Source organism: Hirundo rustica, chromosome 19 (assembly GCF_015227805.2).
Source record: "Hirundo rustica isolate bHirRus1 chromosome 19, bHirRus1.pri.v3, whole genome shotgun sequence".
NCBI classification, from domain to species: domain Eukaryota; kingdom Metazoa; phylum Chordata; class Aves; order Passeriformes; family Hirundinidae; genus Hirundo; species Hirundo rustica.
Genome location: NC_053468.1, coordinates 3,001,528 through 3,028,287, shown reverse-complemented (window position 1 = coordinate 3,028,287; position 26,760 = coordinate 3,001,528). Strand labels below are relative to the sequence as shown.

General features: G+C 46.7%; 1 protein-coding gene across 2 annotated transcripts in view; it reads left to right on the top strand.

The window, feature by feature from the left end:
- The window catches only part of VPS53 (VPS53 subunit of GARP complex), a 61,080-nt gene that overhangs the window by 20,640 nt on the left and 13,680 nt on the right, over window positions 1-26,760 (top strand). The window contains exons 8-17 of one of the 2 annotated variants that reach the window (XM_040082374.2): window positions 4,969-5,047; window positions 5,902-6,045; window positions 7,344-7,486; window positions 8,122-8,263; window positions 9,636-9,737; window positions 13,022-13,116; window positions 17,661-17,903; window positions 19,372-19,519; window positions 20,367-20,449; window positions 23,789-23,867. In XM_040082374.2, coding sequence (XP_039938308.1) covers window positions 4,969-5,047; window positions 5,902-6,045; window positions 7,344-7,486; window positions 8,122-8,263; window positions 9,636-9,737; window positions 13,022-13,116; window positions 17,661-17,903; window positions 19,372-19,519; window positions 20,367-20,449; window positions 23,789-23,867 — 1,258 coding nt within the window. Of the gene's footprint in view, window positions 1-4,968; window positions 5,048-5,901; window positions 6,046-7,343; window positions 7,487-8,121; window positions 8,264-9,632; window positions 9,738-13,021; window positions 13,117-17,660; window positions 17,904-19,371; window positions 19,520-20,366; window positions 20,450-23,788; window positions 23,868-26,760 lie in introns of both variants that reach the window. The other variant, XM_040082373.2, reaches the window with a different exon arrangement.

Genomic DNA, 26,760 nt, shown 5'->3' with positions numbered 1-26,760 from the left:
AGCCCTGAGGTGATGCTTTCTCCTGCTCTGTTCAGCTCAGTGGTGGAGCCTGGCATGAAGCACAGATCTGTTCGTGCCCGTGGTGATGTCTGGGCCCCTTTGTGCCTCGCCATGGGCGTCACTGCTGCTGAGCTGCTCACCCTGCAGATCCTTGGGCAGGCAGGATTCCTCCTTCTGCCTTTGCCAGACTTGCTTATTCTGAGCACCTTAAGTTCCTTCTGCCAAAACCTGCTCCTGTCGCCCAGTTCTGCTGAGATTCGAGGCTTTCAGCCAATCTTGTTCTGCTGGGCTTGTACAGTTTTGATTTTCTGAAGTGGAGTCGCCCTTTAATTTGGTGAGTTTTGGTGCAAGTCCCCACCACCCTCAGCGGTAGCAGGTGAAGGCTCAGTGGTCACTAAGCCACCATTTCTCCTCAATCTTGGCTTCATTTGGGATGTGACAGATGGGATTTGAGGGAACAAGACCCTCCCTGTGCCAGGGGACGTTGCTGTCCCTGCCTGAGATGACTTTGCTCATCACAGAGGTGCTCAAAGGAGTCCTCCAGGCACAGTCATTATTTTTTCCTGGTGACTCCTTTTGCTAAGACAGCAGCTGGCTCCCTGTGTTGTTCAGTGATGGAAACAGAGTTTGAATGATTTGTTTGTAATGTTTTCGTGTAAATCTGTTGGGCTTTCTTTATGGTATAGATACCTCTTCCAGAAAACACAGATGGAATCCATGAAACAGAGCAGAAGAAAAATCCACTCGAAATCTAGAGGAGGGATGTTTAACAAAGCATTTGACCATAAGCATTTGCTTAAATGAACACGAGCATCAAGGAAATGTAAACATATGTCAGTGCTTTTCTGAGCTGAGGCTGTTGTCTATTGTGCTCTGAAAGATTGCTTGCTTCATTTCTTCCAGAGTGGTAATGCCCTTTGGGCAGAAACCTGCTGTCATTGGCCATTTTAAGGCCAAATATCATTTAAGCTTTGGTCTAGAATTCTGGCTGGTTTTCCCTTTCTGGTGGATGATTATTTAATACTTTTGTAGTTGCTGGTTGTTATAAAAACCAACTCAGGCTCCTGCTAGAAGGCACGGTGGTTTCGAGTCACGCCAGCCAGACTGGCAAGGACACGGAGGAAAACTTTTGTTTTATTCTCCCTTCAAGATAAGCATCTGAAAAGCTCAAGAAAGTCTGTTCCTCCTATTTTTAGAATTGCCTCAGCAGGGTTTTCCTTCCAGTGTTTATACAGGGAGAGCTGCACCATCTGGTAGTGATAGAGGAGGCTGCTTGTGGGGCAGAAGGAGCTGCTCTGGGGTGCTGCTGGGAGCTCTTTACTGCTCCACATCCAGGCAGAAAATTCCTACAGGGAGGTCCATGGCACCGTAATTCTGCTTTTGGAGTTCCACTCCGTGCCTCTGCGTTAGGGCCTGGTTTGGAGTTGACTTCTCTCTCTCTTTTGCTTGGAAATCCTTTCGTGATTCATGAAACGTCAGAGGAAGTTTGCCTGGCTTCTTGCAGGGATATTTTTAGACTGTGAAATTGCTGGGGTTTGATATCTCATGGATTTGTTTTAATGGTGCAAGTGAAGCCTCTAGGATGTTTGGGAAGGCAAGAAATGCTTTAGTAGATGTTGGCACAGACCTGTGACAGTAACCAATGTCCGTTATATACAATAAGCCCATTATATACACGGCTAAACGAGCAGATTCTGCTGCCTTCTGAAATAAAAAACCTCTTTTTTCATGGTGTGAATGGAGTGAAGCCAAGTATGAATGGGAAACCATGGGAAGGAGAAGTGCCTGCTCCGTGGTGTTGGATGTGCTCTTTGTCATGGGGTATTCAATTTGGGTTGCTGCTCCTGGATGCTGTGAGAAGTAATGATGTGTTTTTAATGTTGTTTTCCACCTGTTCTGTCCCTTTGAAAATAACCAAGCAAAAATCCCACTGTTCAGGATTCACTGGAAACCTGGACTCAGCTCTCAATTAGTTGGCTTCTTATGCTGATCCTGTTGAGTTCTGATGTCAAAATGTCACCGTTCGTAGCCAAATGTAAATATTTTCCTAGGAGGGTTCCTAAAACAATTTTTAACGCAGCGCACTGGTAGTCGCAGTTGTGTTGGAGTAAACAGGAATTATTTCTTATCTCTCAGTCCTCTGCTGTTTTCTGTCTGTGGAGGGAGGTACAATTAGTGGTCCCAAACCCACCCAGAAAAGTGGTCTTGCAGGCCCAGCAGATAGTGGAAAAAAGCCTGGAAAGTATTTAGGAGGAAGATAATTATAAGTTTGCCACAGGAAAACAGGCTGGCTCAGCCTCTTTTTATCTCAGCAAGCTGCCAGGCGTGGTTTAAGATTTCTGGTAGCTTTGGCTAAAGGAGTTGTGGTTTTCTGTTAATTGAATGTCATTCGAAACATAGCAGTGGGTTTTCTTGTTTTTGTTTTGTTTTTTTTTTTAAAGGCGGGGGAAACAGAGAACAAAAGCCACTAATAATAAAACAAAAGTCAGAGGAACAGAAATCATTAATGGCTGGATAACCAGAGGGTTTGGCAACGCCAGGAAAAGGCAATTCCCTGCTGTGTGGGATATCCCAGCACGTTTCTGGGGGAACCCACCCAGGGAAAGAGACCCTTAGCCAACCCACCTGAGGCTCTGGGAGATCCTAAATCTCTTATCTGGGCTTGCTGAGCCGATTCACTCGGTGAAGGGGTTCCACAGCCCCTCAGGCACTGCAGGGAGGTCATTCAGCGCTTTTATCTTTAATGCTGCGGTTCCCACTGCGTGGAGAATATTGTGAATTATTGGGAAGCTGACAGCTTTCCACGGGGGCAATAATCTCCAGTGGCTAAAGCAAGTGCCCCCCGTGTTCTCTGCCTCTAAAGAGGTGGCAGAAAGGTTTTCTTGCTTCTGGGTGTGTGCTCGTAATTGTGAAAATAATTGAGTGTGCGGGTGTGGTTGTAGAAAAAGTGATATTTGCTGGGAGGGCACTGGGGCTCCCTGTCCTTGCTCGCACGCACACCTAAACTTTTGGCTGCTTGGATGGCTCTGCCCTGTCCCTCTCTTAGAAAATATGAAAGAAAAAAAAAATAAAAATTCAAACTTGTTCTCCCTGCCCGGTTTTGAGGGATTTTTTTTATGCAGGACCTATTTTTAAAATAAAAAATCCGTATTTTTAACATCCCGCTTGAGCAAGGCATTCCTGCAAGTTCCTTAATTTAAGGCTATGAGAATCCCCATTAAGACCATCCTTAAGTACTTTCCTGAATCAGTGCCTAAAACAACAAAGCTTGTGGACAGGGCTTTTAACTGCTTGACAGAGGCTCTTTTAAATTTGTTGAGTCTTTAGGAATCTGGCTGCTGCTCTTTTTCAGTGCCTCCACTGTGCTGCACTGCAGCTGTTGTCAAATGGAAAGGTCCCCACAGCCTCTCTAAGGAAAGAAGTATCACTGCTAATAGCTTCCAGTTGTTCATACAAACTCAGCTAATTTCTGTGACTCCTCATTCTACACACTTCTTGTTTCTTGATTATTTAAAAGATAAAAAAAAAAAAATTCCATCTGTGTTCAGTGTCTTTTTTTTTTTTTTTTTCTTATTTCCCCACTTCTTTTCCTGAAGAATCAAAGGGTTTGGTTCTGTGATGCTTTCTCACACGAGCTGGAAGTGTAGAATTTAAGCAGGAGTAATCCTGCAGCTATGGCTTCCTCCTTACTGATTAAATTTCCCACTCCTATTTCGACATGTTAGTGAATTCCTTTTGTTTCCCAGTTATGAAGTTGTTAACTGGGGATTTTTACCTGGAAGAGTAGAGGAGTTTCTGAACATTCCTGTGAAGCAGAGAGCTTAAGTGAGAATTATTTTTGACATTGCAGGCAGGAAGCTTTTCCAACAAAATCCCCATAAATAAATCCTGGGGAAGGCAGGTCGTACATCCAGTTAAATCACAGATATAAAGTTATATTTCAGCCTTCACTTTTAAAGGGCTAGAATTTTCTGCATTTGGCACCGTGAGGGAACCCAGCATTGTCAGATCATCTCGTAGGTTTTTGCTACTAATGGAACTCAAATGGGGAGATTAAAGAAGCAGATCATTCCTTGATAAGGTTGAGGAGTCTTAAACAAGCACGAAAAAAATTCCTAAGTCTTCTGCCCACAGCCTGAACAAACATTTTCACGACAGTAAATGTCGCCAGTCTTGCTGAAGTATCAATCTCAGTGGAAAAATCCAGTGTTTGAGTGATCAGTTTAGACCTGAAAGTGTTTCCAGTATAATAAAAACTGATGGAAGAATTCAAGGCCTGCAAGGGGATACAAGTGCCTCACTGTTTGCTTTGGCACTTTCCAGTGTGTGTAGGCATTTCCATTTCCCTAGAAGTATCAATTAAGCTGTATTGACTTTCATTTCTGGAAATTGGAAGCTTTATTCTGTCAGACAAAAAAATAGAGCACGGTTGTGGGTTTTTTTTCTACTCCCATTTCATACCTTTGCTCTTTTGTGCTTCTCCAAGACGTGGAGAATTTATAGGATAAAGCTGCTGCCAGCAGTATTCACTTAAAAGTGGATCAGTACACCTGGAGCTGTGACAGGTTCACGGTGAGGAGTGAGACATGGTGAAGCTCTTCACGTGTTAAAAACATATTTCTGTTGAAATGTGATCAGCGTAAATGAATTTAAACGTTGATCACGCTGGCATTAAAGGATTTCCAAAGGGCTGATTTCTCAGCTGATTGACTGGCCCTTATTGAGGTATTAAATGGCAGCAGGGCAGGAGAATCCAGGACACGTTCTGCTGCACGCAGAGCTGTCATCCAGAGAGCAAACACTCACTTTTCACACACGGAGACCTTCTCAGTGTGGATGTTTTCTCTTCAGCATCCTTTTGATGCCTTCCAAACCTTCATGCAGCTGGAGGGGTTTCAGCCACCTTGCAGTGATGTTTGCAGGGAGGTTTCTGAGCCACCACCAAAACCTTTCCTGTGTCCCCCTCAGGGTGAAGGCAGCACAGAATGAGCTGGGGCAGCAGATCCTGGCTGACTTCGAGGAAGCCTTTCCTTCTCAAGGTACCAAGGTAAAGTTCTCACTTTTTCCCTCTTCCTCCCTTTGAAAAGTGTCACTTGAAACGGTTCTGTGTGATTGTTGTTGGATTTAGTCTCGTTTTCCCTCTAGATTTGCTCTCTGCCTGTTTCAGGAGTTTCTTTAGAAGGCAGAGGGTGATTTCTCATGGCTCCTGTCAGGAATGTGGAGGGGATGTGCCACCCTTCCCTCCCCTCTGCAGAGAGGGCTGCAGCCAGGCAAGAATTCATCTGTGGGACCCCACTGGGGTTTCCTTGGGCTCTCACCCAGTCCCTGGTTATTTGTTTGTCACAAAAAATTTGTGTTTTGTTCAGAGGAAGCCAAGCACAGGCTGGCTGCTGACACAGTGCCACCAAGTTTGTGGTTTACTCAGCGCAGATACAGATCTGGGCTGGGGCTGAGGCACCAACTGTGCTTCCCCAGCTTTGTGCATCCAAACATTTGCAAACAGTAAGGGGAGTAGGTGTGAATTTGAATTTACTTCCAAGAGAGCACCAGTTCTGTCTTTCCAAGTACCAGCTCTGCTGGTTTCTTCATACAACTGACAAGTAAAGGGACGAGGAGACTCTTTGGAGCAGTTGGTGAAGGGCAGATCTGTGTCCGTGTGAAGCAGCACCCAAAACAGCCTTTTTCTAAAAAAATGCTTCTAAATTCTCTGCCTTTACCATGGAACAGCTTCACGGTCAGTGAAATGGCAGCAGCTCGGTTTCCGTGCAGCAGTAAAAAAAGAGCAGCAGCAGCAAAGAGAATTTAAGGAAAGGATAAAACCCAAGACAACCTGGATGCATTTGCAATCACCCACTGAACTTATTTAACCCGAAATCATTTTCTTCCTGTTTATTTTGACAGAGGACTGGTGGGCCCAGCAACGTCCTACGTGATGCCTGCCTGGTAGCCAACGTCCTGGATCCCAGGATCAAACAGGAAATCATCAAGAAATTTATTAAACAACACCTCTCGGAGTATCTGGTCCTTTTCCAGGAAAATCAAGATGTAAGGGAAGCTTAGCAAGCTCCGTTTGGATTTCGCATTTAGCTCCGCCGGCCTTCCCAAAATTCACGCTTCCACAGGTTCCTGTGGTGAAAAGTTTTTATCCCAGGGGCTTGGAAAGTGATTGTGGGTGTGATGTGGAGTGGCTGATGAGCTGGGAGTTGGTGTGATCTCTGCCAGGATTCTCCCACCTTAGACCTCAGCTCATCGCTAGAAATGTTTTCTCCCCTCGATGTAGAAAATAAATAAATTCATTAGATTTATTAGATTTATTTCCTGCCCTGAAAAGGGTTGGAAAATGAGACTCTGAAAATTGCAAACCCAACACCCCCCGCCCCCAGACAATTAAGAAACACCCCAAAATACTTAGAAAGCTGAGGGGGAGGGATTTCTAGGAAGTTATTTATCTTTGTAGCTAATTTTTAAACTTCCTGTCCTGACACTAACAGCTTTTTAAAAGATTGCCTTAACATTCTTGAATTTGGGAAAAAAACCCACACAAACTAAAATCACCTTTAGATCAAAGTGTATTTTATCAATTTCAAATGTTTCATGTAGAATGGAGACAGGCTAAAATGCCTAAGTTTAAATAGCATTTTTCCATCAAGGATTTTTAGATTAATATTCTTGGGTTTTGACCAGAAAACACCAAAACTGGGGTGAAAATCCCTTCCTGCTCAGGTTGTAAGAATTCTTGTTGGCGTTTAAATGTGAGCTGAGTGTAAGAATCCAGGAATTCCTGCGCTCTCATCCCACTGTTGACTTTAACCTCAAGTCTGCGAAACAAAGAGGGTGGGATCAAATGAAATATTATTGGATTGAGTTTTCAATAATCTCTGCATGATTTAGGAGTGCTGTTATCCTCATTTTCAACAGGACTTGCTCTCTTAGTTCGCACAAGATAGGATTTTCTGTCTGGCATGTGTTGAAGCACTTGGAATCCCAGGATCATTTAGGTTGGAAAAGGCCTTTAAGATCCTCGATTCCAAGTTCACCGCTGTGTCCCTAAGTGCCACATCCACACATCTTTTAAACCCCTCCTGGCCTGGCCACTCAGCCAATTCCCCGGGCAGCCTGTTGCTGTGCTTGATAACCCTTTCAGTAAAGAAATTTTTCCTGACATCCAACCTAAACCTCCCCTTGGAGCATTCAGAGGATCTTAATCGACGTCAAATCAGCTCTGATCGATCGCCCGAGCTCCTGCGCGGAGCTGCAGCGCTCCGACTGCTCGCAACTTCTGCTGCTAAAGATGCTGTTGGTGCTAAAAAAAAAAAATAAATATCCTTGTCCTTGGGGTTCAGGTGGCCTGGCTGGATAAGATCGACCGGCGCTACGCTTGGATCAAGAGGCAGCTGGTGGATTACGAGGAGAAGTACGGGCGCATGTTCCCCGCGGAGTGGTGCATGACGGAGCGCATCGCCGTGGAGTTCTGCCACGTCACCAGGTGAGCCCCACGCTGCTGCCGCCGCCTCCCAGCACGCCCTGCTTGCTGCAAGTAAAAGCCTGGCTCGGCTCCTGCCACGCTGGTGTAAAGGCAGGCTGCAGATGTCTCTGTGGAGTTGTGAGTGATTAAAAGGACGCGAGGAGGGGAAAGCCCGAGAAGCGTCGCTGAAGCGGTGAGAAATCGAAGTGATGCGGAAATCAATTTTCAGCGTAACGGAGGTGGAAATCGGTGATATTTCAGGCCGAGTGGAATAGCGTGAGCTGATGGCGGTGTGAGTGCCTCAGAGCAGGCTCTTTGCCAGCCAGAGACAGGGAAACGGAGGGAAGTGCCAGGTGGAGTCCCAGTAGCACCATTGCCTTTGTTCTGGGAGTCACTGTGCTTCCCAAGGGTGGATCCTGAGGGCTTTCCCAACTGGCTGCCAGGAGATGGGGTCCTGTTACCCACGGAGCTGGGAACAACTGTGGTTGTGTTTGAAATGGGATCTGCAAAGCGGGTTTATGTTCGAGAGCCTCTGAGGAATTAGCCTGAATTTTGTGATGGAAGTCTCTCTGGGGAACGGACTGAGTTGCAGTGTTAGGTTTCAGATCTTTGTAGAAAACCACATTTGTATTTTCTCTATCCCCTCTCTCTTGCAGGGCAGAGCTCTCTAAGATCATGCGCACGAGGGCGAAGGAGATCGAGGTGAAGCTGCTTTTGTTTGCAATTCAGAGAACAACCAACTTCGAAGGGCTCCTGGCCAAGCGCTTCTCAGGCTGCACTCTTACTGATGGCACAGTGGTAAGGGGATTTCGGAAGGGCTGTCCTTTACTCAGCAGCTTTCTCAGGAGAGAGAAACCCCCTCACACACAGCTCAGGTGGTAGAGACTACAAAAAGTGTCAGCTGCACCCTCAGGGTGTTTAATGTGACTCTGCTCAGTGGCCCCTAGTTGGAAAAGTGATTTTTAGTCATGGAGGCTGTAGAGAAGATGGCACAGGGCTCACAGGGATAAAAATACTGTGCTGGTGTGCTCTTTTGGGGCCCTGAGCTGTTTGAAGCCACATAGCTCTGGAGAGCCACAGAGTGATTATGGGATGGTAACTGCCTTGTAATGTTTGTTCTGTACGTGTCAGTGACACATTATAGCTAAAAGTCCCCTCTTCTCCTCATTTTTGGGTACCACACATCCACCACATGGTACCAGCTTCCCATCCCACATTGTCTGTGGCTCTGGCTTGCAGGGACATTGGTAGCTTCTGCGTTGTCTCTTTTGGTAGATTGTGAAGGCAGAACCAAGAGAAGAAAACTCAGGGAATATCTCTGGAGCCCCCTCTGAGCTTTTCCTGGCTGGAATCTCAGCCCAGAGCTCTGCCAGCCAAATGCCCTGGCAGCATTTAGGGCATGTATGGCTCAGAAGTCACTGGTTTTGGTGTCTTGAAGCCTGCTTGGATGTGATAATTCAGCCTCCAAGGAAAGCCTGCTGGACCCGCTCATCATTTGCAGTGGGTGCTGCTAATTAAAAGAGGAAGTCCTGTAAGGTTTTCCTCCTGGCTGAAATTAGATCTCTCAAGAATGTGGCTTTATTTATTCTGACGAATTTCATAGAAATTTTGCGGCTTTAATTAAATTCGCTGCACTGGGTTGTTACAAGTGAGAAAACCAGAAGGGGAGGGTTTGGTTTCAAATGACAGAAAATCCTGTTTCCCCCTTTCTGACATGCCTAGAGCCTGTCACACTCTGGCTGTCTTTTGCCCTGTTTCTTACCCAAAATGAAGGCCACCATTATAAATTGCTGGCTGGTGAGTGCAGAGAGAGGGGGACAAACAGTGGGAGCAGCAAATTGGGGTTTATTGCAGGGCAGAGTTTTGGAGCTGCTGTTGTGGGTTATTCCAGTGGAGACCACACGCTTTGGAGTGGGGTTTGGGAGAGTGGAAATGTCACAGTGGACAAAATGGCCCTTTCAAGGAGGATTCAGGCAGCGTGGGTGCAAACAGAGCAGGGGCTGGGGATGGAGAGATGGAGAGGGAGCCAGGAGCTGATCACCTCTGCTAGGAGAAGGCAAATTGCTGGGCAGTGCTTTGAAGGGCTCAGGAGAGCAAAATGCGGATGCAGCTGTGTGCCAGAGGGCACAAAACTGGCTGTTCTCCTAAAGCTCTTCCTCTTTCCCAGCAGAAGAAGCCAGAAGTGCCACCTCCCTCCACCAACCCTTTTCTGGAGGATGAAACTGGGGCAGAGGCAGATGAGATTGTGATGGAGAAAAGTGATACGGACAAAGTAAGTCTTTGAAGGTCTCAGCTGTCAGAATCTCCGGTGGGGCCTCAGCTTTTCCCATCCCATTGATTGGAAAAGTTTTGTCTCCAGAGCAATTAATTTAGGGCAGTTTTGATCCTTTGTGCAGCGTTCAGGCTCCCAGTACGACCGTGCTTTGCTCTGGCTCACTTCGCTGAAACCAAAGCAATCTTTATTCCAGTTAATAGTGCAGAGACAATCCTGCCACGTGAGAGTGAGCTGCATTCTCTTCCAGCCTGTAGAGCAAGAGCCCAAATGTAACTACAGGATTTCTGTCAAAGCGAGATGAAATAGCTATTTGGGTTTTCAGCTCCCCAAAGAAGCTCCTCTACAAACAGTTGCAATTCATATTTTGCCCTGTCAGCCAGGCAAACTGTCTGGAACCACCAGGCAAGTCATTGAACTTTCAAGTGTCAGCTTTAGATTTTCACTCCAGATAAATCACTTCTGGGATTTTTTTATCTTTACAGTGCTTTTCATCCATTACCTCTGCAGAGCAGGCAGCACCTAACTGCTTGTCCAAGCACAGGGCTCCCAAAGCCCTCTGCAAACACTGAAGAACAAATGGTAAATGCAATTGTTTTAATTGGCACCGGTATCAAAGCCTGTATTTTTTTTTTTTTATACACCAGATGGATGTTTTCTAAATGTTCAATTGTGAGTTACTTGAGGCTGGTACACTCCTCTTATTGAGGGGATTTACAGCCCTGTAAAAGGGCCATGAACAGGTGTATCCTGATGGGACCTACTCAAATCCATGCCCCTGGGGAGGTGGGGAGGTGGGAGCTCTCCACCAGCACGGTCTGGTGTGCTGCATCCCCTCCAGATTCCCACAGGAGCAGGGCAGCCCCTCTGCCTTCCTCCACAGCCAAAGTCCTGAAACAGAATGATCCAAGCAAGGTTTTGCTCTTTCCATTAAAATACAGCGTGGACACTTGGTATTGTGTGGACTTTATCAGTGAGACAGAGGCTGGGAACTTGGGGAGACATCTCTGACGCGTTTTTTGGGCAGAGCTTGCTTTCCAATACCTAATGACTGGAAGTGTGGCTTGGACGTGCAGTGTTGAGATGAGAGGACATCCTTGGAGGAGCCAGTGGTGTTAGGAGGCAAGTGAAGAGATAATTGCAGCAATTAAGGCTGGGTTTATTAAACAGCAGAATGCAGCAGTTCAGGAGCTTCTGAGAGAGTCGCTGCTCTGTACCTCGTGGAGCCATCCATGGAGACATCCCTGGAAATGCAGTTGGTGCTGAGGCTGCCCTCGCCTTGTGTCAGTGTCACAGTGCTGGGCTCTGCTGCCCTGCTGCCTCCTGTGTGCCAGGTGGGCTCCAGCATTGCAGTGTCACAGCCCCAGCAGCTGCTGGTTCGTGCTGAGAGCCTGGAAGTGCTGCTGGTCTCATCCTCTGCTGTCACTGCCTGGAGAGCAGAAGGGACACAGAAGATGAAGGGTTTGCAGTAAAGGAGCACTTCCAAGGCACCAGTCCTGAAAATTCAAGACACTTGGGAATCTAAGAGGGAGCACAAGAATTTTTTGGGGGGAAATCCATGCTAGAAAAGGCACCTCTTTTGGTAATCCTAGCAGTTCAATTTAATCTGTTTACTTTGGATAGTAATGAAAGGAAACTGGGCCAGCTGCAGACCTCCTTACTGTGACAACAGTAACCTTTTATTATTTCCATCAAACTCAAGGAGGAAATAGCTTAAACATCTGCAGCTTTTGGACAGGGTTGCACACTCAGAAATACAGCTTCGCTGCTACTGTTAAAAGATTTAGTATTCCTTCCACCAGCCACGCTGGGAGCAGCGTGATGCAGAGGCACAGAGGGCCAGGCCTGCTTCAGGAGTTGGCTCTGCCAGCCTGGTGAGTGGTAAACATGGTGAATCTGCAGCCTTGTGCTGGCACTGCCGTGCCAGGGGGTTGGCAGGCTGGGAGTTTCTGGGATTCCCAGCCCTTTTGTTTTTTCCTCCCAGCTCCAGTGAGTGTGTGCATCCAGCGCAAACGGGCACTGGCAGAGGGATTTGAGTGGAGGATGCCTGGTAATGCTTCTGTCCCAAGGCTCTTAAAACTTAAAATCTCCATTCAAGGCTCATAGATAGAGGTGGCCTCGCTCCACAAAACCATTTCCTCACTTTAGGTTTGCAGCCATAAGCTGGGATTCATCATTAGGAGCTGAATTATTGCTGAGAAGTGTTTGCCTTGTCACACTCTGACAGTCGTGCCAAATTATTAGTGCCACCTCCTCTGTCATTTAGGAGAGAAAGTCCTTTAGGCTCTCTCGTTTTGCTTCTTTCGTTTGGCTTTTATTGCACTAAAAAAAAAAAAAAAAGAAATTCAGCTGGAAAAATTCATATCTTCATTGGCTGGGAGCTGATCTTGGCCTTTTGTGGAGAGAGAAGCACGAATTCCATTCCAGAGTCACAGCAGCCCTCTTTGCAGCCAATGAAAAGTTGCTGGTTTGCTGGGAAGCAACAAGAGAAATTACCTATTAGTACAAAAGAATAATAGCAATCTAGCTGTAAGGCAAAAAAAGAGCTTAAAGGCCCTGCCCAGCCTGATGCTTAAACATGCACAAATTTAAGTGTGTGAGTAGTCCCAGTGGCTTTGGTGAGCTGTGCTTGGCCGTGGTTAGAGTGCAGCACTAAACTCAAATGAGGGTAAACAGGATGGCTCCCAAATGGCACATGTGCTCAATGCTCTAAATGTGATTTAAAAATAGAAATATTTGCATCCCCAGAAACATGTTTCACAGTGAAAGCAGGCCTGTAGTGTGGCCTGCATAATTCTGGCTCCTCCAGTAATTACACGTTGTTTATCTAAATGAAATTCATTCAGATGAAGCCTGTAACTTTGAGTTACTGCCCTTGATAATTCTAAAATGTAAGGATTCTTCAATCTTGCTTCCAAATAACTGCTACATTGGATTTCAGAGGGGTCTAGTGGGGCCTTGTTACTGCTTGAAGGATTCAGAGAGATTTTATTTGCAAACTGCATTAACGTTCTTCGGCTGAAATCCGTTAGCATGGAGCAGCCTTCTCTTGAAGGCTAAGAATATTTTACAAGTGGAAAGATAATTCCTTGGGTTGCTAACAGCTCTCTAAGAAGGAGGAAAGACTTGTGTAAAATGGCTTTTATATGCTTCGATTATTTGACAGCAAATTTCTGTGTTACAGTATCTCTGAAGATTTGTATCCTTTCTGTGCTGTTTCATTGCTGTTCCTTCAAGGTCTTACAGGGCAGGTTTGAGCAAACATTCTAAATGTTTTCTTGCAGCCAAAGAAGCCAAAAGTCCCTGACAATCCTTTCCATGGCATTGTTTCCAAGTGCTTTGAGCCTCACCTCTACGTGTATATCGAGTCCCAGGACAAGTGAGTAACCAGCCTGAGTTTTGGGGTTTGTTTGCTTTTGGATGTGTTGGGTTGTGCTGGATTCTGTGCTCAAGCTGCAGAAAATGAATTCATTGAAACTCTGCTGCCTGATTTCAACAGGAGCGGTGTTTGTGGTTCAAGAAACTTTGAGTGGGGCCTTTGCTTGGACAAAAGGAGAGTTCAGAGGGCTGGGGAGGTTGGTTTTGTGTGTAATTGCAAAGGGCTGCCTTCCTGTGGAAGAGGCTTAGAGCTCCTGAAATTACTTCTGTTGCCTCTGCAATTCCCTCTGCAGACGTGTGTCTTTCTTTCATCTCGTGTCTTCCACAAATAATAGGGTTGGGTTTTCTGTAAAATACACATGTGGCTCCCTGGCAGAGGACTTGCAAGGTTTGCTTTGTAGAAATAAGTTATTTGAGATCCTCAGATGAAAGCTGCTGTAGATGAGCTGGCTGTAAGATAACATTATCATTGCTCACAGCTTGGGACTTTGTCAGGGGCCTTAATCCCTGGCACCCTTCTTCATCTTCCTCTTTGACTTGCAGCAGAACAACTCGAATGAAAGGAGCTTTCAGCTTCGAGCTCTGAGAAGTTTTCAGGGCTCTCGCCGCGCTTTCTTGTGCACCTCGATTCACACCAGGGTTTAAATAACATCTCAGTACAACTGCCAGTGCCACCTGGGAGAGGAAACAGTGGGAAAAGGTTCAGTTTAGTCTTTTAGCACAGGTTGGTGGCTGGGAAGGAGGAGGCGCCTGCTTCACCTATCTCATCTGCGTGTGCTCTTCTGTCTTCCAAGGCTGTGCACATGACAGAATGTGTAACTCGAGGCTTGTAGTGTCCTGATTTTATTCAAACTCCATGATAAGCATCTTGAAAAAGCTTTTCCATGTCCCATCAACTTTTTATGCTTCAAAAAAAAAAAAAAATCATTAAATGGCTGAAACCTTGCACAGCGCTGTGTCCTGCTGGGTTTAGGTTCCGCTCTGCAGTGTAACAAAGGGAAACTGATATTTCCCCCCTGCCCTCAGCCAACTGAGCACAGACTTGTTTGAGTGTTTCTTCCCTTCTCACTGGGGGCCATTTTAATCCCCATTTTGGTAATTCTACCCCACTGTGCTCCTAACCCCTTCAGTTGCCTTTTTTTTTCCCCTCTTCTCCTTTTCCTTTACAATCATGAGATGGTTTTTATTAGCTTTATAGCCACAGGCTGCAGGGAGTTCAAAGAAAAACTGCCACAGTATTCCCCATGCTGCCCCTGACTGCCAAAAATTGCTTTCCTTCATGATTTTCTCTCTTCTTCTTGCTTTGATTGAGCTTTGGAGGAGTCTGTTGCCGATGTCTGAAAATGAGATGTTGCTTGGATCATTAATTGTATGTTTGAGCTCTGAACAGTGAGAGCAGTGTGATAGTTTTCTTCATCATTACTTTAAATCTGTGGCAGAAAAAAAAAAAGCCTGGACGTTTTCTGCCAAAAATATTGTTTCCATACCCATTTAGAGAAACACGGTGCCAGAATCTGTAGCAGCTTAAGAGGAGACACCTGAAAGAAGGAGTTTAAAGATGCTGCTCTCCACCCTCAGCTGCAGAGTAAATATCAGATTTCTGACCGGCAAAGCAGATTTCACTCCTGCCCCTTTGGGATGCGCGCCTTTAGCTCTGCTCTGCGGTCAGCTGGAGCAGCAGGAGCACGCAGACGTGAGCTGAGCTGTTCTGCTGGAGGGGAGGAAGAGCTCTGTCAGGTCTGCAGGGCTGAGAGTGTGCAGAGCCCTCCTTAAATCCGCTCGAAGGCACGTCTGAGCCGAGAGCGCTCGGAAAACTGGCACTTGGTGCTGTGTGTTTGCAGCCTCAGCAGCACAGGGGCTTCCAAAGCCTCCAGTCCATGGAAACTGCTCTGCAGTGCTCCAGGGGTCTCGGTGCCACTGCCCTTCCTCGCTGCCCAGCTCTGGTCACATCTGGTTTCCTGAGCACCCCGTTCCTCTCTCGTGCTGCTCACGAGTTCCTGGTTCCTCTCGTGGCTGCCAGAGGTGCAGGACAACCCTGAATTGATTGAGTGAAAGGAAAAAAAAAATGAAAAAAAAAGGAAGAGGAATGCAGGAATGAAAAGAAGCAGAATAGAATTCCCTTTATGTGATTTCATTTCGTTCTTTCTCTTGGTTAGATTTGGCGAGTTCTCCCTCCCAATAAATACGCTACTGTTAGGAAATACCACATCTGCACTACCAGAGAATTTTCTTGGAGCTTTTCCGCAGAGTCCGTGGAGAAAATACTCATTTTCTGTAGCTCTCCCGCCTTCTTCGTGTTTCATCTCCCAGCAGCTTTCTCTGCCAGACTCTCTGTGCTCCCATTGTACCACACAAGGATTTGTGGCCTTCGTATCGCGTTTGGGCCAGCCGAGACTCATGTGAAAGTCTGCCATCAACCAAGGTGTGCATTAATGATGTATTAGTTCTTCTAGTGCACGGTATCCCGATGTTTTGCTTGCACCAGTGCCATTCTGAAATAGGAGCAGTCCCACAGCCTGGTCTGATGGGCAGATTTATCCAGGTTGGGATCAGAACGAGCGTGAAGCCCTGGCGCTGCTCTCCCAGCTCTTCGGAACAGCTGCAGTTTCTCCTGCATCCCGGCTGACAAGACCTTGGGGGACCAGGAAAAGGCAGATCCATTTCACTTTGCCTCGGAGGAGAGGAGAACATGTGGGCTAAGCATAAAGAAACAAAAGCCATTGACATTCCTGACCGTGCCTTGAGACTGAGAGAAGGCAAAAAAAAAAATCGAGCGACTGGTGACTGCTGAGAAAGCTCCACTTTGCTGCCCAGCTGGAGGCCAGCACAGATGCAGAGGTGGAGATGCAGCTGTTGAATTTGACAAGGAGTGAGCCACGTCCTCTTTCCTTGAGAAGCTGCAGGAATCTGCAGCCTGCAGCACGTGTGAGCCCTCCTGCAGCAGCCATCTGTTTGGCTCTGCTACAGCTACGGAGGGAGGTAAATTCTGCTTCTCTGTGGCCCAACACAATCAATGCTTCGCTTCAGCCTTCAATTGCCGCTGCCAGTGCGGAGATTTATCACATCAGTGCAGCAGCCTGATGTTTTTACGGGGCTTGTGAGGCAGCCGAGGAACTGCGAGTGTGGAGTCAGAGCTGTGTGCAGTGCTCAGGCAGCAGCCGTGGGGAAAGGGGCTGCTCAGCTTTGCAGCAGCCTGGCCAAAGCCAGCCAGTGTTGCTCCGTGGCCGAGAGTCCTGATATGCCAAGCACATTTCTGGAGATAAGTTTGGCCCAGCAGTTCATCCATTCTGAGGCAGCAACCTCTTGAGTTTCTCAGGGAAGAGACTCGTGGGTTCTCTGGTAAGCTGGAATCACGAGAGGGGAAGCAAAAAGGGGTAGAAACTGGGGGGAAGTTGTTGTTGTGGGCAGGTTTTTCCCCTTTCACTGGCAGAGGTGAGAACGTGCTGCAGGAGCATTCTGAGGATTTGGTTTTCCCCTTAGGAGCCCTGGCTCATGGCACAGCCCAGCCACTGCACCCTCAAAGGGGGTGAAGGTTGTGCCGTGGGAAGGGCAGAGCTGCAGGAAGATCGTATTCAAAACAGGAATATAAAACACAGGGACTCCTTCTGGTCACCTCTCTCATGTGAAAGGCCTATCTATTTCCCAAAAGCCAAGCTTCCTTGAGGAAAGCTGTGTCTGTGTGTGAGTGTGTCTGGGGGAGGAGGTTTATTGCTGGAATTCAGTCCATCTGGCAGAGGTTATTCCATGGGCTGAGCTGGGTTTGGTCTCTGACACGGATGTGCTGCGTCTGGAGGAGCAGGACCAGAGGAACTCCCCAAGATCAGAAGGTTCTCTGGTGCTCTGTTGATGGCTCTGGCCCTGTGCCATGCTCAAAAGCCTTTTTGTCCTGGTGAAGGGATGGAGTGAAGTTTATTGTTGCCTGAAGACAGAAATATTTGAGTAAGGACCGGGCTGTAATGAATCCCTGGAGACCATAAGAGGGCTTTTTGTGCTTTTAAAAGGAATCTTAAGTAGGAAGTGCACTTTGTGCTCGTGCTAAATAAAACTTCTTGAAAGGACGTGTGAAGTTGTGCAGAACCAGGTGGTATCCAAATGGGACCAAGAAATGGCAAATGGCACACAGCATTTTGAGCACATCCCTTCAAAATCCACATTCCCCCAGGTCTTCTCTGGAGGCTGCTGGGATGGGAAGCCTTGGCTGTCCCTTTTCCAGGTGCCAGGAGTGAAACTCGAGCACAGGCTTAATGCACTTGCATCAAATGTACTGAAGCGAGTCCTGGCAGACCTGGGAGCTTTTTATGTGTGGCTGGAGAACAGATTTGAAGCCTCCACTGGAACTCCTGAGCACAAAAGGTTCGTGCTGTGGAATTGTGCGAGCTTTGTGCCGGGAGCGTGGAGATAAGAAAGGGCTGGGAATACCCAGCTGCTAAACCTGAAACCTGCCGCTGTCACAAGACAGGGCAACTCATTGTAAGCATTATTCCTTCTTCTCACTCCGGTTCCTCCCTCAACAGACTCAAAACTCCTTTTTGTTCCCCGCCTCAGGAATCTGGGCGAGCTGATTGACAGGTTTGTGGCTGACTTCAAGGCTCAGGGTCCCCCCAAGCCCAACGTGGACGAAGGAGGAGCCGTCCTGCCCAGCTGTGCTGACCTCTTTGTGTACTACAAGAAGTGCATGGTGCAGTGCTCCCAGCTCAGCACTGGCGAGCCCATGATCGCCCTGACCACCATCTTCCAGAAGTACCTGCGGGAATACGCCTGGAAGATTCTCTCTGGAAACCTGCCCAAGTGAGTTCGGCTTCCCCCGGTGCTGCAGACGTGCCACTGCAGCGAGGAGCAGATGATTTGTAAAGATAATTGATAAATGCATCCTTGTGAACACTCCTTTCCCTGTCAAACACCCCAGGTAGCAGAGGAATCACTCCATTTACTTCATGGCTTTCTCCAAAGTTCGGTTTCTTGCACGGAGAAAGAAGCAGGAGAGCAAATGGGCAGTCACACATCGTTTTTCTTTTAAGGGCCTCTGGAGAATAGCTTCATATTTGGCTTTGATTAGCAGCCAGCTTTGCAGTTTCGTGAAGTTCCTTTTGAAATGCCAGCCCAGGTGTCTTCAGAGGGGCCTGGCTTTCAGAATTGCTACTTGGGTAACCAGCTCATACTGGGCTTCTCAGCTGCCTTGGCCCAACATCATCTATATGGTAATTTATAACAAAAGTGGTTTATTTGTGAGATGCTAAAGTGCTTCCCTGTACCTCCCTCTGCTCTGGAGCATTTTATCTCTGTGTAAATAAGATCTGTAGATGTAAATCCAGTGAAAGGAAAGGAAATCATAACAAATTTGCAGCAATATGTTATCAGTGTACAGGCTAAAGGTGCTCCTGAGACGTTGCCAAAACTCCGCTGCAGATAATTTTATTTGCTGTGTAACATCTTCCATTTGTTTCCTTTGTAAACCTGGGAGCAGCAGAATGACTTTCTGAAACCAGTGAAGTCTTTCACAGATGGAAGGGGAGAGGGTTCCATCCAGACAAGTGGAAAGATAAATTTAATGTGTGTTCTCCATCAGACCTCAGCTGCATTCTTTATCCACGTTTTTGGTTTTTTTCGAGTGCTCCATTTTTGCTGTCCAAGATAAATATCACTGTCCTATTTTTTTTTTTTTTTTTTAATATGGATTTGGATTATAAAGAGTTGAGAGGCAGGGAATTTCCTGCCTCTAAACTGCTCTGAGTCTTTCTTTGTTGATACACGAGCGTTGCTCACTGGAACACGGTGGAGAGGAAGGCACATCTTCTGTAATTTACTTTGTTGATACCATCAGCTTTTAAAACAGATTGCCAAAGTCTCAAATGCACGTGGACAGCTGTTTAGTGCTGCAGAGATAAATATGACAAGTTTCCTGATAGTTCTGAGATTCTTCCGTAATCTTTAATTAGATTTTGGATAACTGGCAGTGAAGGTGAAGCTACCTGGGGAAAGCTGTGTTCCACTTGCATCCTAATCTGTTTTCTTGTCAAGGAAAGTGAGTTGTCCTTTGCTTGAAGACCTGGTACAACGCTCTTGGTAAAAGGAATTCCTTCACCAAAATAGCAGTTGTGGCTTTGATGTCCTGTGTTGCACAGGGTGTTGGGTCATGGTCATAAACCTTTTTCATGGCATTAAAATCCAGCAGTAATTTTGCACCTCGAGCGTCTGTACGCTCAAAAACCTCACAGGTTTTATCTGTTTTTGTGTTTGTTTTATTTTTACCCCCCAGGACCACCAGCAGCAGTGGTGGGCTCACCATCACAAGTTTGCTGAAAGAAAAGGAAGGCTCTGAAGTGGCAAAGTTTACTTTAGAAGAACTCTGCCTCATTTGCAGCATCCTAAGTACTGCAGAGTATTGCCTGGCCACCACCCAGCAGGTGAGTTTTCCTCGGAGGGGGCACCAGCCCCTCTTCTGTGTGGCTGTGGAGACTGGCACGGCCAAAAGCAATAAAAAAATCCATCGATTACTGAGCTCTGCATTATTCAGTCTGTATTTCAAAGAGAGAAAAGTATTGATTTTGTTATTTCTACCTGAGAAAAGTAATTTGCTTGTAATCCCGCTTTGCAGCATCAGTTTTGGGTTCAATCCTTTTTCTGCTCGTTGGGTGATTTGTTTGGGATTGGGGACCAAATTTATTTTTTAAAAAAAGATTCTCATCGTCTCCCCTTCATAAAAAACAAGCACAACAATAATTCAAAATACTTTTGGGAAAATACTTGCAGGAAATATTGGGGCAATGTGGAGCGGAGAGAGAGAGGAGGAATTTATGCTGATGTGATTTGCAGCCACGCCGCTCGTTCCATTCAGGTGCTTCCAAAATGCCATGGGTCAGGAATGAGCTGTGATGTTTGGCTGGATCCAGGCCTCTCCACCACTAGGTCTGGCAATCCCCTGCAGTTTGGGCACAGGCAGAGTGTTGAGAAACATCTTTATTAGCAGGACAGATGCCACGGTGTTAAGCTAGTACGGTAGCATGTCGTGCTAGAGTTACATATCTGACCTTGGAGCTTTAATTCTTTGAGGACGTGGAGCCACCATGGCCCATCCTGGCAGATCAACAGGGTCTGGGATGCCAAGAGGGAAAGATTTCCAGTGTCACCGGATGAGTTTTGGATATGGTTTGGTCACAGATAAAGCTGACCTTTCCAGGGCGTGAGTTCTCAAGAACGATTATTTCGAGTTAGAAACCTGATCTCCCTGTTGCTTGTTTTGTTTCCCAACAGTTGGAAGAGAAGCTCAAAGAAAAAGTGGACGCGAGCCTAATGGAGAGAATCAACCTGACAGGAGAGATGGACACTTTCAGCGTGTACGTCCAGCACGTGCCTCCTCCCACAGTGCCCCAAACATCCCCTTTTGTCAGGCAGATGGTGCTGGAGTGAAAACAATCCTGAGATCCCGGTGTCCCGGGACCCGGCCGGGTCCGCAGGGCACGCTATCTATCCTCTGGCTGCTCCGAGAGCAGCGCTAGCACAGGCTTGAGCTGCTCCCCATGGTCCGAGCCAAGGGAAGGAGAGCACTGGAAAAGGGAAAGGAAATAGTGAGTTTCCATTTGAAACATCATTTGCATCTTGGCAGCTCTGCGAGGTGGCTGTTACATTTCAAGAAAGGAAGCTATTTCAGTACATTCCTTCCTGCTTTAACTTCCCCCTGGTAATCAGCAGCCTTGTCAGTATGATCAAACCCCATTTCAGATGACATAAAAGGCTGATCCAATCTTATATTTGGGGATTATAATTGAGAGAAGATTATCATTCATTAAAATAACTTTTCATGTAGCGGTGCTAAAAATATTCTGCTCTAACATCCTTTCCTCTCCACCCCTGACAGACAGATTGAATGTGTTTTTTGAGACAAGAAAATTGATGCAAAAGTTGTTTTGCCTCCCATCGGACAAAAGAATATCTTGGCAAGACTGGGAAAATAATCGCTGTCACCAGCTCCCCTCTCTCCCTAAAACTAAGATTCAGCCCAGATAGCAGTAAGATTCTTTTTTTTTAGAAGACTTCCTTCCTGTGATTCCTCCTCTCCTGCTGCAGTGGACAGGATCCCACTGAATTTCCATCCAGCTCTTTCACATGGACTCAGGCTCCATTCCAGGCTGCAGAGACTCCCTTCCCTTCAGCCTCTTCTCTTTAAAGAGTGAATCCCTGAAATTCAGGGTTGCTCTGCCCACTCAGCCAAAGCAAGCAAGGTAGCAGGGAAGGAGAAACAAAATGTGCCAGAAGATGGGATTTTCTTAACGTGGACAAGTGGAGGGTGAATTTTGCCAGCAGGAACCAACAACCTCGAGTGGCTGCTTGATTCCTACAGTGGCTGCCTCAGGAGCTGGTTGGTCCCAGACAGCCAGTGTGAAGTGTTTTGGAAGTTGTTTAATCTATAGCTCACGTTTGCTGCTTTGGACAGGTTTAAAGTCCAGCTGACAGGGCTGATATGTCTTGTAACAAAGGCTTTTAATTGACTTTCATTCTGTTCCAGCTGAGGGCTTTGTCCAGCCTTCTGTCAGTGTAAGTCAGGGCTATAAACCTCGCTGGTGTTAGCTCATTCAACATCAAACAAGCTGTTTCTTCTGGGATTTGATGTCTTGTTAGGCACAGTCATAAAATAAGTGATAAAACGCTGTTTGTGCACCCTGGAAAGTGTTTCTTCTTTCAGGGAAAGGCGAGTGCAGAACCACCCCAGTTGTGTGGGAAAGGAGGGTTTTATCCCTGGGGTGGCAAAGCAGCTTCTTTAGGAACGTGGGAGAAATGATGGGAACTTCTTGATGTTCAGCAAAAGGTAAATTAATGTAATGTCAATCCAGAAATCCATCATTGCCCAGTTGATCTGTTTTGTGAGATTATGGGCAGCATTCAGAGAACCCCTCGAGGGCTGGGCTCACTGTAGTTCCTGTCCTGCTCCTTTATGGCCTCATCTTCCTGATCCATCCCTTCTGTGCATGTCAGGGATGGTGTGAGGAGCCACCCACTGCTGCCTGGGCTGAGGATTTTACGTGTCTTCCTGCAGAACCAGGCTCCAAACCCTCTCAGCATGTCATGGCCATCCCTCCACAGCCAGGTGCTTGTTCTGGAGTGCAGACAAATGAATTCCTCTCCCTGTTTGCAAACCTGTGGCTTTCAGGTGAGAGCCTGCCCTTGGTGACCCAGCTTCTGACAGACTCCTGAGCATGGACACACAAGTGGTGGGGTCGTTCTCCATGCACTCAGAGCGTTGTGCTTCTCTTTGGTGCTGACCCCCAGCTCTGCCCTGCAGGACTCAGCTGTGCCCGTTTCAGTCTGGCTCCCCTGGCCTGGGGGAATCCCCTGGGGAGCGGATTCTCTAGTGCCCAGCAGGAGCAGAGGCACCGGCAGAAACAGTCACGGGCTTTTTTTATCCCAAAGCAAGTTTTAGATCGTGTAACTTGAAGCCTGTGGTCACTTCATCTCCCGTGCTAATTTTTCCGACTAATTTTGGATGAGTTTGCCTTTACAAACAAATTAATTGCTTTGAAGGAAGTCTTTTTACTTGGCATCCTGTTCCAGACTTCATGTGCTGGAGCTGTAGGAAGGGGAACAGGCAACCTTTCGTGGTGAAGAACAAAACCCGGGTCAGAATTAAGTGTGGGTGACACCATATCTCGGTGAGAAGGCGGACATTTAAAAATATTTTGAACTGTGAACCCCAGAGTAGTATGCAAAACTCCACGAAGACAATGAGGGGGAGGAGAGATGGTTTGAGGAAGCATTGCTCACATTTCCCACAGTCCTGTGATTCTCATCTGTGCCACCACCATGAGAAAGAGCAAAAGTAAAATCCGCTCCTTGACACAAATGCTATCCTGAGGTTGTAAACACGCGTCTGTGGCAGATTTGAAGCTGACGCTGTTTTTAAAAACTCTGCTTAGTGAAAGAGAATCACTTTTGCTGATTGCTTCTAGCAGAAGCTGTCTGCAGTGGGAGTGCTGGCTCTGTGCCCCTGAGGGGGGTCCGAGTTTCTGGGCTGCTGTTTTAGGATCAGCTGCACCTTTATGCACATCATAATGTGGTGGCCTTAAATATGTCTCTAAGCAATATCATGCTGTTAAAAGATTTTAAAAAAAGGGGTGGAGGGAGGGAAATGTGTTTGACTAATGTGTCCTTTAGTCTGGTATATGTCTCAGGAACTCAAACAATGGATGGCGGCAGTCCTAGACATAGTGTAAATAAGACATCTGCCTTCATCTTCACACATGGGAGACACAGAACTCATGCAGATGTCATTTTTTAAATCCTCTGTGCAAGTTCCTCTGAGCGGTAGAATATTGGCTGTGAATAAATGGAGAGATGATAAAATGCTGGTGTTACACAGACTGGATTAAATTGGCAGCTGAATCCCAGGCTGGACTTGATACTTGGGGATTTCTCCTCTTCATCTGCCACCTTTGATCCCCAACCCCTTATTTGTGTTAAAACAGAGAAAAGTCAACTGTAAAAACGTCCTCTCTCCTTGCAGAATTTCCCAGCTCCTCAGTACAAGTTGTAGCCGTGTGCATTCCCATCATAGTGCTGCTCTCAGCCAGTAGAGGATTTTCCTCCTCTCACAGTCAAACACTCCAGTTCTGGCACTCTGTGACTCAGTGTGAGTCTAAAACTCATGCTTGATGCTTTTTTTCCTTTCCCCTCTTTTGCAGTGTGATCTCCAACAGCATCCAGCTGTTAGTGCAGGACCTGGATGCAGCCTGTGACCCTGCCCTGACTGCTATGAGCAAGGTAGGGGTGGGTTTTCAGGAAGAGGTCATCTTAAGATCCATGGGGAGTTCTTGTGTGCTTTGATTGAATGATTTCGCTACTGATAAATTCTTTCACTCTGATTTTTTTTCTTACTTTTTTGGAGCGGCAATTGCTGTATTTATAAATACATCCCTCACTCCAAACCCTCTTATTATTCAGATTAGAGCTTTCAGGCTTTTTGCACCACGTTAAAACCTACAGACAATGAAATACATTCAAATAAGTACTCCAAGGCTTTCTCTTTCCACTCCCAATGCCAGTGAGAGCATTTAAAATTGGAAAAAAACTTTTTGTCAGCGTGAAATTTCAAACACACCTTCACGCTCGCTCTGCCCTTTTGTCTTCTTTGGCAGGGAGTTTCACCAGCCTGCTTGTTTGGGGCTCTTAAATGGAGGTACTGTAATGGAGGCGGTGTGGAATTGAGATTGAGCCTTATTGCCTCAGTGATCCTCTCAAGGACATGTGGAGCCATTCCTGGAGAGGCCCCTATGACTGGAGCTTAAGGATTTTGTTGCAGTTACACTGCTGGCTTTTATATGCTTGAAAATTCAGAGCTGTGTTTCCTTGCCAAAGTATTGTGAAAACCCAGACTTGCTTTAGACAGAGGTGAAGACAACAAAAGTGGATTGAACTTTTTTTTTTTTTTTTTTTTTTTTAATTAGAAATATTAAACATAGAGCCCCATTTTTGTAGGATCAACACACTGTCTCGCTGCCATGAATTTTAATAGCTTTCTGCTTTATGATGTGTTCCAGCTGTAACCAGCCCCGCCACCCCCAGCTAATATTTGAAGTGGAATGCAGCTGGTAATAGAGCTTGTACAGGTTCCAAATGGAAAGAGGATTTTTGTGTTTTTTTTTTTTTGCCCAGTCAAATAACACCACTAGGAAGGGCTCAGCACTTCAGGTGTTGCCTGTGTGCTGTGGCAGCCCCTCAGATCTCCTGAACCTACAGAGTACTGTAATATTTGAATCACTTAGCCCTGACTGTTTATACCCAAGTAAACCACAACCTTGAGAAAGCAGCAGCTGGTAGGCCATTTATTTTTGTCTTTGGAACACTGGTAAAATGCAGCACATGTGATGGGACTGATGATATATAAACAAGTTTAAGTGTTATGAAATTAGCTAAATAAATACTTGTCACTTGTGCACACACTCCACTGTTTGCATCAGACAGAGTCGCTTTTAGAGTGATTTTTATTCGACCTGGATTTGGTGCAAGAGGGTTTTTTTCCTTCACCCTCCTCCTCCCTTTCCTTCAGGGCTGGGTTATTACTCTGACCCTTGAATAAGAAATGCATGTAATTATTTAAACACGGGGTTAGTATTTGGAAATGTAAAATTTCAGCCCATATTAAAGAAATAAAGATTGTATGGCTGATCCATTCCAATTTTGCCCTCTCAAGGTCCACGCTCCATTAGGGCTCTTCCTTTGTTTAACTTCTTTTCATTTACTTCACTCTGGTGTCCTCCAGGATTGAACATTCCCAGCCCTTTGTTGGAGTCTGGCTTTGGGTTTTTGGTTATTTTTTTTTTTTTTCTTCACAAAAATATTCATGGACTATAGAGGTAAATTATGAAATGCTTAAACCTCTCAATCCACTTTGGCTGCAGGCCACGTTGAGAGATTTAACACAGAAAGCAGCATCAGGAATATTGCTTTCAGCTGGGAATGCTGCTTGGTTTCCCCCAGTCTTTACTTTGTGTGTTCTGAAAGAAATGGTAAATGCTGAGAAGGCCCCATATTACAAAATTTGTAGGTGCTAATCCTTCCTCAGACTTTTACAGCAGGTGTAGGATGATTGAGCGTGGCTGTAGGACGGGGAGCTGGGATGTGGGTGGGAGGAGAATTTGCCCTAAACCCCTGTGTTGTGATATTCTGGATAACAAAGAGCTGTTAATGTGTTTGTAGTGATCTGTGGCAGGCACTCACGCTGCCTGGTGTGCTTCCTTTTTAATCTCTGGGGTGAGGGAGCTGCCAACCTGCGCGGGATATTTGCGCCCCAGTTAAGTTTATGGATTGCGCTGGGTGAGGCTTGATTTAAATGCTGAATGAAGCATCGATTTATATGTAAAACTGCCTGTAAGTGGGGCTGGGGGGACATTTTAGTGCCTCACATCGATCTCTCGCTGGCTTTTTACGTTTTCCCAAAACCTTTTGGCAACGGCTGCAATTCCCCAGCGTCCTCACAGCCAAGTGGACAAAGCGAGGCTTTAATCATTCCTCCGCTCCACACAGGGAAAACCCCGGGAGCAGAGCGATCAGAGCTGCCAGCTGCTAATTAAAAGCCCTCAGGAGAGTGTTTAAACCCTCAGGAGCACTGTACAGGTGCAGTGTACAGGTTTGGTGTCCCCAAACACGGGCTCTCAGCTCCCCGTTCCCCTCCCAGCCCTTCCTGCAGGAGCAGCCCCAGGTGAAGGCAGCAGCTGCCCAGTCTGGAGCCTGCAAGGAGAAGCTGGCGCTGGGATGCTGCTGGGAACAGGGACGATCGAAGATTCCTTCATCCTCTGCTCAGTCCCAGTGCAGCCCCTTTGCTGGGGGGCTGGACACAGGGGAGGGCCCTGGTGGCTCTTTGGGGACAGCACCGTGCCACTCTCTGGCATTCCCAGGAGGCAGCACAGCTCTTGGGAAGAGCCAAAAAACCAGCCCAGTTTTGCTCAGGGGTTCTGTTTCCTGCTGCCTGTTTTAACCTGAAGCCTGTGAGAAGCAGGAGGCAGCAGCAGCTCCTCCAGCCCTCGCAGACAGCCCGTGTCCTCCCGGCCTGCAGGTGCCTTTGGGCTTCTCCCTTCCCCTGGAATCCTGCTCCTTGCACTCCTTTCCAGCTCGTGTATGTAAACTATGTGGCTACCCCAAGAAAAACACAGGACAA